Here is a 17243-nt window from a genome sequence, read left to right on the forward strand (position 1 = left end):
TTCTCGTATGTACCTGTGTTAGCTTTTCTTGATTTTTTTCGGCTAGTGAGAGTTGTTTTGAATTGCTTTTTTTTGTTTGATGGTGTTAAAAAGATTCCATAGATACTTTTTAGATATCCTTCAGTGAAATTAATACAGCTGAAACTGAGTATTTTTGTAGTTTCTTTTACTCAATTTGCAAGTAAGCAATTTACGAATCTTAATACATTTGTGTATATTTTTTGCTTATATTCCAGGAGTTTTTCAACTTTAGTTTCAACAGCTGCATTCTTGTTTATCAAACATGAGTGAATCTTTTTTAAGGTTGTGATAACCTAGTGGAGGTTGAAAGGTACCAAGACTATCTTACGATCTTTAGGTGGAATTAACCTTTTTTATTAGATGAAAAGAGCTTTAGTCAGAATCCTGTTCATTTCCAATATACTTTATAAAAAATATTGTCATAGTTATTTTCGAAACAAATCTTTAAGAAGCAATGTCGCAATAAAATTGGAAATAATAAATAAATAATAATTCTAAAATCGACCAATGAAGTTCACAAACCACACAAAAACTAGAGCAAAAGCATTTGTTTATCAAATGGCGGGATTTTAACATTTATTTAGGTTGCTCTATGAAAAGTTGAGTTTAATCTATAAGTAAAGCAAATTTGAGAGTTTTAATGGCTGTTTATTAAAAAAGACCAAAAAAATGAACTCTTATGAATGTTCAACCATCCACTACTAATACATAGGCGTATGTTATATTATTAAATTCAGGCACAAGATAAACACAAGTATTTTAAATTTATTGTTTAAATTAGGGTATGAGGAGGTTAAAAAACCTATGTAAGTAAAGAAAATATATTTTTAATAATAACTTGAAAATATCACAATTCCTTCGATTTTGAATAAATTGACAACAAATTTCTACCTTTTTCGACAATTGGTTGGATATAAATTTTTTCAAAGTATTGTATTAATTTTTCAACTTGTTTTTCCTCATTATTAAAATCGGCTGTTAGTTTAATGTTTCTTTTCCCAAGGGCTTCTTCTGTATCCAAAGACTCTGGAAAGTATTCAAATATTCGATTACAGCCGATAAGATTTATTTCTTCTAATGTAGGATTTTCTATCAACCGTCTCAATGATATCCCAGTAAGATCAGTATTGTAAGAAAGATTTATATTTACTAAAGATTTTCCTGAACACAACCTACAAATGAATATTAATAAATAGTAAGATCTATAATAAACTTGTTTTGAGTTACAGTTCTATTGAAGACATGATGAATATGAGTGGAATATTTAAAAAGAGCGAAGAATATACAAAACTGTTTCGAATTCAAACACTTATGGCGAAACTGACTCCCTTTGTACAGGTTTTGGAACAGTTCAAGTAAAAAATAAACATAATATCAATTACTACCAGATAACTAAGATAGTAAACAGGGGTTACCTAGTACTGAAATCTTGAGCCCCCTGTTGGAGCTGTTTTTGCTATCCTTTACAGGTCACTTTCAAATTCCGATGCTATAATCAACTTCAGTATCTGATCAATGGCGGTTTTACAGATTCGCCGTATGTAAGCTATTCATCTTTTGCCGCCTCTACTGAAATGTTATAGCTTAGTTCACAATTATTTGAATTAATTTTATATCAATAAAATTTCAACCTTGTAATTTGAGAACTAAGTCTCTGTGTAAGATCCTTGATTATTTTAAGAGCAAATACTTGTAGGAAAACATTATTAGCAAAGAAAATCATTAACTATATCATCGTATAGTGTTTATTAGGTATATTTCTATGCATAAACAGTTAAAGCCTTTAGATTTTCTTGATGAAGTCGATGGTAAATAGTTTCTAGTAAACAACATTACAGTAGGTCAAGACAGACAATTCTAAAGATTCACAAAGATTTTTCCTCATCTTGAAATTGAGAATAGACCTGTTTATATACAAGTTTCATCTTAACATAACTTTTCTGCAAAAATATCTTTAAATGTTCTTTACACCTCAAGTCCACATCTAGAATTAGTCCTAAGTTCTTAGCAAATTGTTTTATCACCAATGTCTCACTGCCCAACTCCAATTTTAAATTTTTTTGCAAATTTTCTTTTCGTCTCTGAAAACAAAACAGCAAAACTTCAGTCTAATTTGCATTCGGATTTAGAATGTGTTCAGTGGAATATTCATCAATACTTGACAGCGTGTAGCTGATGCATTTGGATCTGCAAGATCAAAGTAATGTAGAATTTTTATCAGCATATGATTGAATGTGTGACAGTGTGAGACATTGTCATATATATCAAAGATATATACGAGGAACAAAAGTGGGCTAATTATTGAACCCTGTGGCACACCATATTCTATTTCATCAGCCTCAGATGAACTCTGATCCGTGAGAACTTCTTCCTTTTAAGTAGGATTCGAAGAATTTACATATTTCATCAAATTCCAGATATTTCAGCTTTTCACAAAGAAGATCGTGATCCAATACATCAAATGCCTTGGAGTAATCCAAGGAGACGGATATGACAGCCTTCTCCTTATCCAATACTCTTATTATGTTGCCAGTGATATTTAACATTGCAGTTGCTGTGCTATGCCCCATACGAAACCCTGACTGATGGATGGGAAGAAAATTATTTTCCTGTAAAAAAGAGTTCATCTGGGTTTGCATTGCTCGTCCAAGGACTTTTGAAAGTACTGGTAACAAGCTTATAGAACGAAAATCTTTCAATTCAGTTGGATTATGTACTTTAGGTACCGCACAGACTAACGCCTCTTTCCAACCGTTAGGAAAGTAGCCAGTCTCTAGATAAGAATTTATAATATGAGTCTAGGGATTTAGCACTGTGGGCAAGTAACGTTTGAGCATCTGCAACGTAAGACCATAATTTCCAGCCGCGTTTGATTTAATCGTAAATACATGGTTAAGAATTGATTCAGGAGACTCCATAACAAAGCTTAACTTTGGCTTATGGCTATTGTAGAAAGCTAAGTTCTCTTGACGTACATGGGATTTGTTGAAAACGCTCAGAAAGTACTTATTGATCTCATCGGCCTGTTACAAACTTGTAGGCAGATTTGTGGATGTTCTGTTAAAAGATAAAGCGTAAGGTAATTTCAAGTTTTAGCTATAAAGCATTGGAAATTTTTGTTAAATCTAAGTTTATACATCATTAGTTACTTTAGTTGTAGCATAATAATTAAAAAAATACCATTCCTTACCTAAGTAGTTCATATAAGTCATTATCTTGCAATTTACTTCTTGATAAATTTAAACATTCCAATGAAATGAAAAGGTTGTTTTCATTAAATGTATCATTCCATCGTTCTACTTTTATATTATTTAAACAATTTCCAGATAAATTCAATTCGACTATATTGCCAAATGTAGTCCAGGAAAGAAATTTTTCAATATCAGATGAACTCAACTTATTATAACACATATTTAAATTACGAATATCTCTCAGATTTAAATTTGAGTTGGCATTTTCGATTTCTTTGAATAATCCGCTGGTAAATTCCACATTTCCAATATTTAATTGTTCCAATTTTAAATGTTTCGTTATTTCACTCAAATGATAGAAGCTTTTGTTTCTCAAGTAATTATTACTAAGATCTAAGTGCTTTAGTTTTTCTAAAATCCTCCCCGAGGCCATCGAAAACATTTTAACTATTTCGTTCAAGTGATTACTGGTTAAACCAGTACATCGAAGATTTAACGAAGTAAGGTTTACTAAAGAAGGAAGACTTGCACATAAAATGGCCATGCAACTAACGTCGAGAAAATTTCCTGATAAATTTAAATCTAATAAAGTCGTTTGATGGTTTAAGGCTTTACAAAGGGGGGATAGAGTTGTAGAAAATCCTCGGTTTTGTATATTCAGTTTCACTGAAACCTCTTCTAATAATTTAGCCAGGCTATCATTGACATCTGAAAAATAAATTTGATAAGAAAATAAATCTTATAACGTACATAATTTTTTTATTTCAGGTTAACGTACTTCGACAGCACTGGTCATTGGCACACAAAAACAATCATATAATACATAAGTTAAATTAAGGACTCTATATCTATTACAAGACATAAATCTCGCTAAAACTCGAGCACGGCTGGACCGATTTGGCTACTTTTGGTCTTGAATTATTTATGGAAGTCCAGAGATGGTTTAAAAGGTGATTAAATATGAAAATGCTCGGAATTGAATAAAAACACAAACACAACTTAAGAGTTGTAGTCACCGCGCAATCGACATCGGATTCAGTTTTGGAGGTATTTATATAAAATTTCAATTTAATTGGAATAGAACAAGCTGATTATCTCGATTGATTGTAATAACAATGATTCAAAATGTCTTTCATTAAATATTGGAAAAAAAGCTAATAAAAAATAAAAAAAAAGGAGACAGTTAAAATAATATATAAAAAATATATTTCGTTCAATTAAATCAAAAAAAGTTTAATTGTCTATTAGTAAATAATGGGTGTATCAAAATTCATTATCATTATTTATTAAAATATAAAATCAATAAATTAAACATAAAATGGTTAAATCAGAAATAAAAAATTTTTTTAATTTAATTTCTTTTGAGAAAACTTTATAATCAATATCTTAGGAGTTCTTTTTTATTTCTAAATACTCTTTTCACACTTCATAAACATAGAATCTATATTTTTTTACCTTCTCTCATATGCGAACAAACTTCTTTATATCTTTCAACCAAAGGAGTTGCGTACAGTTTTATGATCCTGCCAACCACCGGTTCTGCTTGCGTTGTACCTAATGGAAACAGCAAACTCAGAGGATCCTCATCACACAGCAAAGCTCCACTTGCTGTTTCTAATTCCAAACAAGGTTTTGAGCATTCCTTTCTACAAAAATTGAACGTTATTGAAAGGCAGAAGTAAGCTGATCACGTTTATGATTTTATTTGGTAATTTTTCTTCTGTCCTCCCCTATATTTTACTTTTGTTTATAGTTTTGGTGATTTATTACTCGGTACCTATTTTGAAATATTACCAAATAAATGTAGTGATTAAATCCAAACCAATTTGGAATATATTGGAGGAATGAGAAACATTCAATCTATGAAAATAAAATATGTAATCTATAAAATAATATAAACAAAAATAAAGTAATTTCAGAAGTGCTCAAAACCAAAGATTCATTAAAATAAGGAGGTCCCCTTCAGGCCTATCTTTTAAAACACATTCAGGAAGGTAATCAAGAGGTAAAGAAAACACTACAAATAGTAACAAAATCTCCTTTTGTTAAAGATTTTGTAATAATGGGGAATTACAAAAAAAGACTAGAGATAATATATAGAGAATTGGAATAGAACTCTAGAAAGGAATGGAATGAAAATAAATATAAAATGTTGATAAAAAATTAATAAATATAATTGAATATATAAGTGACACATTAATAATATTTTGGGGTAGTAGGTAGTAAAGGAAAACAATAAGGAGATATTATGAAAAGGCAATGAAGATGAAGAATTTACTAAAAACTGTACTCATCTATTCATTAACACAAAGAAGACTTCAAATAAAAATAAATTGTCAGTATTACAAACTAATACCCATTTATGTAAGTGAAATTGTGAAATCATTTGCATCGAATACCCACAAGAAGTTGGCACCGCACTTTGAAGTTTGTTCCAAAACTGTATAGGGATTATGAAAAAATCCAAGAGGAAATTGAAAAAAATACGATTTTTCAGCTGGCACTGCATTGTGAAGGTATTGTGATTCTGGAGGTTGTTCTATGTTGTTCCAAAATATAGCGTTCAAAAAAATATATGTTTTTACAAGTTCCGTGAAGAATAATTTTTGATCTAGCAGCGCACATCCGAGCTATCGAGATTAGAATCGTTGTTCCGAGTTGTTTCCAGTTTGTTCTTGATTTTTCCAGAATATTTCTTATATGTAAGTTTCATTCTTAACCTTATGTTGGTGTTGAACAAAGTACAACAATCCTAGAACAATTTTCATTATCTAGTAAAAAGCTAGAATAATAGGGATGTCTTGAAATTGAAGTTTCAGTCAAATAATATGAACAATTATCTTTAAATTTCTAAAAACATAATCTTTTTTGAAAAACAATATTCTGGAACAATAAAGAACAAATTTGAAATCAAATCAAATCGCGATAGCTCGAAAGTAAAATAATTTTTCGCGAAAATTTTGAAAAAAAAACTTTTTTTCTCGAATGCCATACTTTGGAACAATATAGTACAATCCAATATCAACTCAGAACAATTTAAAAGTACGGTGACTGCTCAAAAATAGGTTTTTTTCCCAATTATCTCTAGAAGTACATTATCAGCCTGTTTTGGAACAAATAAGAACAAACCTAGAAAAACTTTCAATATATAGTAACAAGTTAGATTAATCAGAACAACTTATAGCGATTTATCGAAATTGAAGTATCAGTCAAATAATATAAACAATTTTCTTGAAATTTCTGAAAAAATATTTTTTTTGGAAAGCAATATTTTAGAACAATTGAGAACAAAATTGAAACGACTCAGAATCGCGATAGCTCAGAAGTGAAATTATTTTCAAAAAAATCTTTTCTCTTTGGAACAATATAGTACAACCCCAGAACAACTTAAAAGTGTGGTGTCAGCTCAAAAATACGATTTTTCTTCAATTTTCATTTTGGAACAAAGTAGAACAACTTCCAAAATCAGGAAAAAATCTAGAACAACTAATATAATAGCGATTTCTCAAAATTGAGGGGTCCGTTGGATAATACAATCAATTTTCTTGAAATGTCTACGAAATAATTTATTTTGGATAGTACTAATGTTCTGAAAAAAATTGAAAACAAACAAGAAACAACTCAGAACAACGATTAAAATCGCGATAACTCGAAAGTGAAAGTATTTTCTTTGAAACAATATGGTACAATAGTAGAACAACCGCCAAAATCGCGATACCCGCTCAAAATAAGATTTCCTTAAATTCTATCTAGAAGTTTCTTTATCATTCTATTTTGGAACAATATAGAACAAACCTAGACCAACTTTCATTATCTAGTCAAAAGCTGGAACAACCAGAACAACTCATATGATAGCGATTTAACTAAATTGAACTATCACTCAAATAATATGAACAATTTTCTTGAAATTTCTAAAAAAATTATTTATTTTGGAAAGCAATATTCTAGAACAATTGAGGACAAACTTAAAACGACTCAGAACAACTATTATAATAGCGATAACTCGGAAATGAAAGTATTTTTCGCGAAATTTGTGGAAAAAGATCTTTTTCATGAAATGCTATTCTTTAGAAAAATATAGAACAACCCTGAACAATCGCCATAGAATAACTAATAAATAGCAATTTCTCAAAATTGAGGGTTCCTTGGATGATATAATAAATTTCTAAAAAACAATTTATTTTGGATAGTAATATGATGAAAAAATTAAGAACAAACTAGAAACAACTCCAAACAACGATTATAATCGCGATAGCTCGAAAGTGAAATTATTTTTCACGACAATTTTGAAAAGAATCTTTTTCCCGAACGCCACCAACTTCTTGGAGGGTAACAGAAATTGTAAAAAGAACATGACGCCAACGCCAAAATAGTAATTAAAAGAGACCGAGGTGAACCAAAAGATAACATTTTACTCACTATTAATTATATCAAAAACTTTATTATCCACATCAATGTATCAGTAAAATTTAAATTAATTAATCTATAAACGAATTAAATGTAAAATTATCTCACCTTGCATATTTCTGAGCTGCCTGATCAGCCAACCAACCAATGGTATTGTCTTGAATCTGACCGAGTAAAACGGGAACCCTAAAAACTTTTCCTTCTATTTTCACATCGACATATACCATTAAATCCCCAGTAGAAATAACAGGTACATTTGAAAGACTCTGAACGTTCGGTGAGACGTTAACAGTAGATTCAATTTCAGCAAAACTTTTACTGTTTCCGAAAGCGGTTATTTTCGACTGTTTCGAAGATTGTTCCAAGCTGCTGTGTCTTTGGAATGTGGTGTTCGGTTTATTTCTAGAACCGATTGAAGTCTTATTGACTCCTGTATCGAGTAATGAAACTTGGACTTTTCTCTTTACACTCATCTGCGTATTATCAATTGTAAATCTTCTTTTAGATGGACTAGGTGCTGTTGGACTTTTCGTAGGCCTTGATCGAATTTCATCACTCGATCTCTTCACAGCTAAAACATTCATATATCGTTTAAATGGAAAGATATTTTTACTAAGTAAACTCACGTGATACGTGGCTATAATTATTCCTTTTAGCCGAAGAGGTAATTATAGATTCTGTTGAAGTCGTTTTTCTCTTTTTTATAGCCTTAGAAAGTTGTAAATCATCTTCCAACCAATCGTCGTATAACAAATCACGTTCGCGTATCAGAGCGGATTTTTTTTCCATACTAGATTTTATTTCTACGGACTTCTTGCTAGTAGATTTTGTACCTAGACTTTTTATAACTTGTTGATATTCATTCAACAGATTCGGAGATGATTCTCTTTGGAAACGATCGCCTATACAAAAAAAAAACAAAAATAAAAAGCTTCTTGGAACTATACTATATGTTACCTGAACTACTGTTTGAATCATGATCGGAATCATTTTCTTCATCAGATTTATCTGAGAGTATATCATCTGGTAAATTATATTCTTCTGAATCTTCGATAGTTTTATGCACAATAATCTTGTCTTCAACATTATGACCTACTTTTCTTAAAGCTTCTGAAATTCGTTTCACCAACTTTTGGTAAAGATCATAATCATCGTCGGTAAAGGGATACTTTTGGTGATAGAGTTTCAACACATTTAAAGTAGTATCACCGTTATCAGCTTTGATGGTAACAGATGCACCACGGTCCAAAAGCAATTCGACAATTTTTAGGTGACCGTTATTTGCAGCATCAAAAATTGGAGTAATACCTTAATATAATAAAAAAATTAGTTATTCTCATAATAAAAAAAATGCTGTATTTAAAAAATTAAAATCTGTTTTGTCTACAGTCACACCAGGAAATGATTCAGATCCTACTTTTGGGAGGGCTGGTATTATAGATAATAGAGTAGCTATCAAGCAAAACACCATTTGGAAAGAATATTAAAAAATATATTAACAGAAATTTAAATAACGATAAACTTCATTTTGACTTCAGATTTTAAAACATTGTAAAATATAAATTACCAAATTTGACTTATGCTGGCTACAGAAGAAGAGTTTACGATGCCTACATTTTACATTTTGATCTGAAAGAGATGCTTTCAATTTTTTTTCGAATTCCGTCTATAATGTCATTCAAGCATCAACAGCGTCTTAACAGGTTAAGCTCCAAAAAGTTTTTAACAGAATTTCCCTCTTGGTCAAGATGGGGATATAAATATCAATATATTACAAAATGAAGAAGATATATCAATAACTATATTAACATCCTTAGTGAACATAACTATGTCTCAATAATAAAAAGCACCAGACTTTTAAAATTTATGTAGACCTCAAGAAATTTCAAGAGGAACTGAAAAATATAGAATGGGACAGTCTCCAAGAATTAAGCACGCATGAAGCAACAACAGTTTTCATTGATACCGTATAAAGCAGAATACACAAATTACAAAAAACAATTATTGATAATTGGTAGAGCTCGCTAATATGCTAATATACTTTTGGACAATCAAACTCACTGCCTCGGAACTATACGCAGCAATCGCAAATACCAAATGCCGATGTCCTTTGAGAAGCCGATCAGGCGCTTTGGCTTGGACCCTTTGATGTCATTAGACAAGCCGTTAGTCTTGCTCAAGTGTTTAAACCGTGCTCGTTTGGATGCAGAGCACTAACAGATGACGTGGTCTGAGGTTTCGTCATCCTTCATGCATCAACGTCACTACGGATCGTCCGTGATGCCCATGGTGTCTTAGATGGCTGGGTCCGGTTACAACCCCGGTTACTACTCGAATTTCGCGCCTATTACAAGAAGCAGTTGTTTGGTGTGAGACGCATGAGGTCCATATAAATGTGCCTTCGCTTGTTTCAACGAGCTGGATCTTACAGCCCTCACTCACAAGATTATGTAGGACTCTCTTGCACCCCAGCACACATTTTCATTGGTTAAGGCTTGTATGACAGCTCTACTGTCTGAGCAGATTGAGATTACTGTGTTCCTGTGGCGTCGATTGAGTATCGCGTGTCAGTATTCCAACACAGCGAATACCTCGGCTGTAGCCTGTTCCCCAAGCGAAACAGATTCGCTTATTTTGAGGTGTCATCCGCAGAGGCCTGCTCCAGCCAAGCCTTTCCTCCTGGAGCCTTCGGTGTACCAGGTGGCCTTATTATTCATTATAGCGGGTTTTGAGTCACCATTCCACTGCTCCCTCTCAGTGATGTGTGCCTCCAAACCCTCCTCAAAAGGTTAAAAATATATGGTACATTATAACTCAATCGTTGATGAGGATAAACAAGTTTGAGTAATAATGTACCATATATTTTTAGCCTCTATAAGGATCAAAAAAAGATCGAAACGTTGGCATGTTAAAAAACTCTTAGAGAGTATTTTGAGTCCTCGACCTTATAACGCCATTCGAAATTACATACTAAGAAGGACAATAATATCAAGAATGATATATTTGCCTGGGTTTTCCAAATCTATCGACAACACATATGGCGCAGGGCCTTAAATAACAAATAATGTATCGAAACGTTGGCATTTTAAAAAACTGCTCCAGTCAAGTCATTCCTTCTGGAGCCGTCGGTGTACCAGGCCTTATTATTCAATATAGCGGCCTTGGAGTCACCATTCCACTGCTCCCGCTCAGTGATGTGTGCCTCCAAACCCTTATTATCAACGGTCGCAGGCGTCATTTGGTCCCTACCAATAGAAATAATTGGGCATTCACCTGTGACCTGCGTCCAGATTTTTGCATAGCCAGTTGACCCAACTTGCAGTTCTTTGTGGATGTTCAACTTGTAGGCTGTCATAACGGTTTCAATGGCACACAATTTACATATTAGGAAGGACAATAATATCAACAATGACATTCTCATTATTTTTACTAACGAAAATAGTAGATACCTTCACATTTGACGCCCCCTCTATCATTTATCGCGGCCCCCTTATCTAATAACAGCTCAACTATTTCATAATAACCATGATTGCAAGCTTCGTGTATCGGTAACCAGCCGGTATTGTCACGTATATTCACAGGATGACCTTGTTCCAGGAGATGCTTGACGACTGGAATTTTTCCATTAATACAAGCAACGTGTAATTGCGATTCTCCTTTCGCGTTCTTTTTTACCGCAAAGTTTTTAGATCTCCTTTTACCGATATGTATGTTAGTTGGATTGATTGTCGTTTGTAGATCCGAATCAGATTTATCTGAATCTAGAGAAAAAATGATTAGGTAATTATTTGTAATAAAAAATGATATATACATTTACCTGTAATATCATCAAGTTCTACATAATTTTCTTTAGAAGTATTTGAAATTGAAATATCGCTTTCATTATCAGACGATGATGAATCACTTTCGTAATCAGGAATTTTTAAACCCTTCAATTTCTGTTCGTATTTGTAAGCTTCCGTTTCATTATGAATACGCTGTAAATACTGGATACATCTAATAAACAATAATATTAGATACATTTACAATGGATTTTATTGAAAATATACCTCGTGATCATCCGTCTTTCTTCTTTCAAGTTGCAATTTTCTTGACAGTGTTCTATAGCCCTATTGTAAACTAATAGCACTTCATTCGCAGATCGATTAGCAGATTCCTTATTATCGGCTATCTTACTCAAAGCATCGAGGCAGTCTTTTATATTATCCCGAAGATTGTATTCTTTCTCAAAATGTTGAATGGCTTCTTCATACATCTTATTATCTTCATATGTTTGTGCTAAAGTATTATAACAAATAGCCAGCTCCCTACCGCTGATTCCAGATTTCTCGGCATAATTCAACATCAATTTATAATACTCTAAAGCTTTTGAATAATTTTTAACGTCGCACGCACAGTCGCCCATTTTTTCATAAAGTTTTTTCAATTCTCTATTATCATTACTTTCCACCGCCAGTTTATCTTCCGTTTTACACATTGTTGCCACTGAAAATTTATACATCGAACACACACTACAGAAACACTCGAAAATATTGTCTGATCTTTTAAAAGTCCATCTGTAAGTCACTCAAAATTACATTCTCTGATCATTTAAAGGTCTATCCCTAGGTCACTCATAATTACAATGTCTGATCCTTAACATTACACTGTCTTATCCTTTAAAGGTCTTTTCTCAAGTCAATCAAAATTACAGTATCTGATCCTTTAAAGGCCTATTTCTAGGTCATTCAAAATTACACTGTCTGATCATTTACAGGTTCTTCCTAGGTCACTTAAAATTACATTGTTTGATTCATAAAGGTCCATCCCTAGGTCACTCAAAATTACAATGACTGATCCTTTGAAGGTCCATCCATAGGGCATTTAAAATTACACTGTCTGATCCTTTACAGGTCCTTCCTAGGTCACCCAAAATTACATTGTTTGATTCTAAAAAGGTCCATCCCTAGGTCACTCGAAATTACAATGTCTGACCCTTTGAAGGTCCATCCATAGGGCATTTAAAATTACACTGTATCATCCTTTAAAGGTCCATCCCTAGGTCACTCATAATAACAATGTCTGATACTTTAAATATCGTTCTCTAAGTAAATCAAAATATGGTATCTAATCCTTTAAAGGTCCATCACTAGGTCACTGAAAATTACACTTTCTGATCGTTTAAAAGTCCATCCCTAGGCCAAACAAAATTACACTTTCTGATCCTTTAAAGGCCCATCACTAGGTGACACTTATAATACTGCCTGATTCTTTAAAGGTCCTTCCTTAAGTCAATCAAAATTACAGTATATGATCCTTTAAAGGCCTATTTCTAGGTCACTAAAAATTACACTTTCAATCCTTTAAATATTCATTACTAGGTCACTGTCCAATCTGTTAAAGGTCCTTCTGAAGGTCACTATCTGATCCGTTAAAGATCCTTCCCTATGTCACCGATTGCTCTAGATCCAGATAATGTAAGTTTGAATGTTATTGTAGTGGTAATAAACAATATGTTCATTATAAATATCCTAACCTACCCTTTTAAAAATTCTATTTTTTATATTAAATATTTTCATGTCAAAAATAATTTGAGTAAACTATTCCAAATAAAAGTAGTATTCACCTGCTCTTAAATATTTTTCAATGAGTTTTCTCTCTTGAATGTTAGGAGTATTCAGCTTGTATGCTTTGTATAAACTTTTCTTTGCCCCATAAAAGTCGCCTAGTTTAATCAGTGCTTCGGATTTTGCGAAGAGCACACCACTCATTAAATCTACATTACTTTTTGTTTTCTCTAAAATTTATGAGAAAATATTTTATTTACTAAATACCGAATAAATATCAAATTTTCTGATAAAACATTAATAATTTAAAAAAAAAGTGAGATAGAAAATTTATACCTTATCTTGTCTATAGGGGAGGTCATTGAAAAATTATAGTATTCAATAAGTGTGGAAAGTGTGAATTAAAAAATTTGATTATAAACATCGTTGTTGATGTTATATGAAATAACAAGTAAAAATGAACATATTATACTTAACATTTACTTAAATAACAGTGAAGTAGCTTCTAATACGTTTTTTTTTTCTTAGAAAAGAGAGTTTTAAAACATTTTCCAAAAGTTTCTTCCATGATCTCATTGTCTGTCATGATTTGACACTGCTCATCGTCTGCTCCTTCTGACCAGGTGTTAACATCAGCAAATGTCGGATGACCAGGACTATCTACTAGTTATTCGACAATTGCTACTCTTAAGTCATTTACCCCAACATCTGTGACAGTTTTAGGTTCTGATTTTTTCTTGTAATCCAGTAATGGAGCCAGAGAATTCCACAACTACGTCAACGAACAAATGTGTTTGTTGAAAGCTTTTCCCATGCTCTTGCAAGATTGAAAAGAACATATTACAGATTGCTTTCCTTCAAAGCTGTAACACTTTTTTTTGAAAAAACACTGTACAGCAGTATTGGAACTTGTTTTTATAGTTTGGTTGATATTGATCCATTGGTTGGAATAACGTTAAAGTTAAATCAGAGGGCACAAACTGTAACAATGATTTTACCATCCTTATATTTTAATTCGTCCTCATCGGGGTACCCAGGAAAATTGTCAAGAAAACCAAGGGCTTTTTTAGGCAATTCCTACGTTTTCAAAAACTTTTTTACTGATGGAACAAATGTTTTATGAAACCATTTTAAGAAAAGAGTTTTCGTCATCCTTCATTGATATACATTTCATTTTATGGGACAAAAGATCTAAGAAAATTGAAAAAAGAAATATTCAATTTTGATTAGTACTTACTTGCAGCTTCTATTGCTAAATTATAGTGATGCATCGATTTGCCACTGTCATTTTGTTTTTCATATAAAGCCGCTAAAGACATATAACCCCGACTCATTTGTTCGTAAATATCATTGTTCTTGCAGACGTTAATTGAAGTGGTAAATAATTCTATGGCTTTATTAAAATCACCCTGACTATCTTTAACTAATCCCAGATTTGAAAATAACCTTGCTTGCATATCTGCTTTTTCAACTTTACTTATACCAGTTAAACTAAAAATGTAAATTCTATCTTCTTCTCTAACATATTCAATTAAATAGCAACTTCAAACAACTGAAATTATTATATTCAAAAAGTGATAAGGATTCTTACCTTTCACATACCCTCATACTTTTCATAAAATATTTGAAAGCTGCATTTAAATTTTCTTTTGAATCAGTCGGCGTTTCTAAGTGTATTGTTAAATAAATATGACCAATAGTAGCATAAGCTCTTTGAATTTCGGGATTATTTTTTTCCATGATTGCAATATCTATAAAAATTATAAGCTTTTATAGTAGCCATATAAAAAATATTCTAAATTTACTGACTAAGATAAATCTTTTGATGTTCCAGTGCTTTTGTATAATTGTTAAGTCCCAAATAAGCTTCCCCAATGCCTCGATTTGCTTTGGCATATTCAATTTGATTATGTTCTAATTTATATATTTCAGCAAGAGCTTTGAATTCCTCGACGGCTCTTTCAAACTGCCCGCTTTTCATGTATAATTCGGAAAGTTCGGCGTAAATAGCAACCAAAAGTCGATTGTTGCCTTCATTTTGAGCTTTAATTTTTCTTTTTTGTAGCCCTGGAAATAAAACAATATAAAGAATACTGAGTAATAATATTATTAAGTCATTTATTCATATAACAAATGTATAATTGTTTATAAAACCTACTTATTTCATCCATTATAAAAATAAATTGTATTTGGCGGTAATTTAATTACATCTTTGGGTTAACTAGTTCTTCTTTTCGCTTCAAAATTAACTTTTTACTCTTGTTATATACAAACACTGTTAATCTCGATTACCCAAAAATACTTGATTAATATAAGACTAATGGTTTTTGGAAATTTGACATGCAATTATAATTATTTGAAAAACAACTATTTAAAAAACGCTTATATTGGTATGCAGTATGTACAGGCTGTATTAAATGGATGATATTTTAGTCAATGTAAATAAAAGATAAAGAAGAAGAGTTATAGCCTTTTTTAAAGGGCTATTTACGTTTTTCATTAATTACCTTTTTAATAAAAATCATACAATGATTACATACGAGGTATTAATGTTATATAGGGTCATGCCCAAGGTAAGGTTTTCAAGATTTATCATAAATATAATAAGCAACGCAAAGTTATTAACTAGCTGGTATAACATTTTGTTTCAGATTGAATTAGCGTCTGTGTTAAAACGAACAGCAAATACAATATTTGACAAAGGTGGCATAATAAGAAAACTGGAAAATTTGGGAACCCGAGACATGCCGTATAAAACTAGCGTGCATGGAGTCGTTTATAAAAAAGCTAGGTAACCAGTCTTATTTTTTTTAAAAATCACATTCTACTTAAGCGCACTGTTTTTCTAGTTACTTTCTAATTGAATGTAATGTTCCACCTACCACAATAAATTCACTATTGGATGAATATGGAAGAGATGTAGATATAATAAGACGAACAATTTACAAAAAAAATGAACCAACCCAATTTGAATGCACATTACATGAAGAATTACAACCACCGCCTTACAGAAAAGATGTTCAAGATCTCATTAAACAAGCAAGGAAATTAGATAAGCCTAGGTTTAAATATAACACAGGCTTAGATTATTATCCTTTCCAAAGATAATTTGTTTTGTATTAATAGTTAAAATATATTTTCTTTTTAGTTTATTCATTTTTTAATTCATCTTATGAAGTATTAGTATCTAGAAACTTTGTTGGTAGACGTTTTTTTCATTGTGCTCTTATCTACAACTAAAACACTAAAGCATCCACTATATTACATCGAAATTAATCAAGTAAGATTGTGTAGACACACTTAGCTTTGTGTTGTATGTATGTGTATAATAGGGTATCATGTACACTACAACTCAAAGGATCTATTGTGTCCCCCAGCGTGAGGAAACAAATTTTTTTTTGAACAATTTTTGTTACTTGAATGGTTTTGTCGTTAGATTAAATACGAAAGTTTTGTCTAAATCCAAATGTTATTTCCAGTAGCGGGGTCCCCGCCGTTAGAGGCCGTGGGTGTAACCCTGGTCCTTGATACTGTCATTTACTATCACATCACTATCAATTAAATTGTGTAATTTATATTATTATAAAGTCAAAGATTAGGGTCATCAGATTCCTTATTAATATGTTCATTCAATATTATAATAGGAAATAATGATTAATAATATTGAGGTAGCACACAGATTCACGGGGGCCCCGCTTCATATAATTATTAGACACAATACAAACTCTTCAATGCTGTTTTAATGTATCTAGATAAAGATGGGCGCTTGGTCTTATATTTAGCATCGAGTATGACAACAAAATTGGGTTACAAGTATCAGCAACATCAGCGTTTTGTATTAATATTAGTTGGGGCCTCACCGATTCACGGGAGCCCCGCGACTTTAAGATACATATAATTAGACACAATACAAACATGTCAACGCTCTTTCAATGTACCTAGATGAAGATGTGTCCTTGGTCTTGTATTTAGCATCCGGGTATAACAACAAAATTGGGTTACAAGTATCAGAAACACCAGCACTTGGTATTAATATTAGTTGGTTAATTATTACATGTACATGTCGAACTAAGAGTTA

The 17243-nt window shown here is 31.8% G+C and overlaps 2 protein-coding genes and 1 long non-coding RNA gene across 3 annotated transcripts; 2 read left to right on the forward strand and 1 right to left on the reverse strand.

Annotated features, from left to right (window-relative positions):
* Positions 1–62: 62 nt before the first annotated feature.
* LOC130448932 (uncharacterized) lies at positions 63–4464 on the forward strand. Its single transcript, XR_008910403.1, has 3 exons — positions 63–181; positions 237–331; positions 3981–4464. It is a non-coding gene; the product is annotated as an uncharacterized LOC130448932 (long non-coding RNA).
* Positions 827–15403, reverse strand: LOC130448928 (tonsoku-like protein). The gene is made up of 14 exons (XM_056786536.1): positions 15324–15403; positions 14975–15232; positions 14757–14916; positions 14403–14656; positions 13225–13395; positions 11669–12104; positions 11437–11615; positions 11069–11380; positions 8577–8927; positions 8246–8521; positions 7728–8190; positions 4668–4858; positions 3212–3920; positions 827–1193 (listed from the first exon to the last, which is right to left on the reverse strand). Exons 1-14 carry the CDS (start codon positions 15334–15336, stop codon positions 869–871), a joined length of 4098 nt encoding a protein of 1365 aa, XP_056642514.1. The 5' UTR covers positions 15337–15403; the 3' UTR covers positions 827–868.
* A 218-nt stretch (positions 15404–15621) lies between these two features.
* On the forward strand, positions 15622–16317 carry LOC130448935 (probable 28S ribosomal protein S6, mitochondrial). Its single transcript, XM_056786542.1, has 3 exons — positions 15622–15738; positions 15817–15956; positions 16015–16317. Exons 1-3 carry the CDS (start codon positions 15694–15696, stop codon positions 16271–16273), a joined length of 444 nt encoding a protein of 147 aa, XP_056642520.1. The 5' UTR covers positions 15622–15693; the 3' UTR covers positions 16274–16317.
* The last annotated feature ends 926 nt before the right edge of the window (positions 16318–17243 follow it).

Source organism: Diorhabda sublineata, chromosome 9, assembly GCF_026230105.1.
Source record: "Diorhabda sublineata isolate icDioSubl1.1 chromosome 9, icDioSubl1.1, whole genome shotgun sequence".
NCBI classification, from domain to species: Eukaryota; Metazoa; Arthropoda; class Insecta; order Coleoptera; family Chrysomelidae; genus Diorhabda; species Diorhabda sublineata.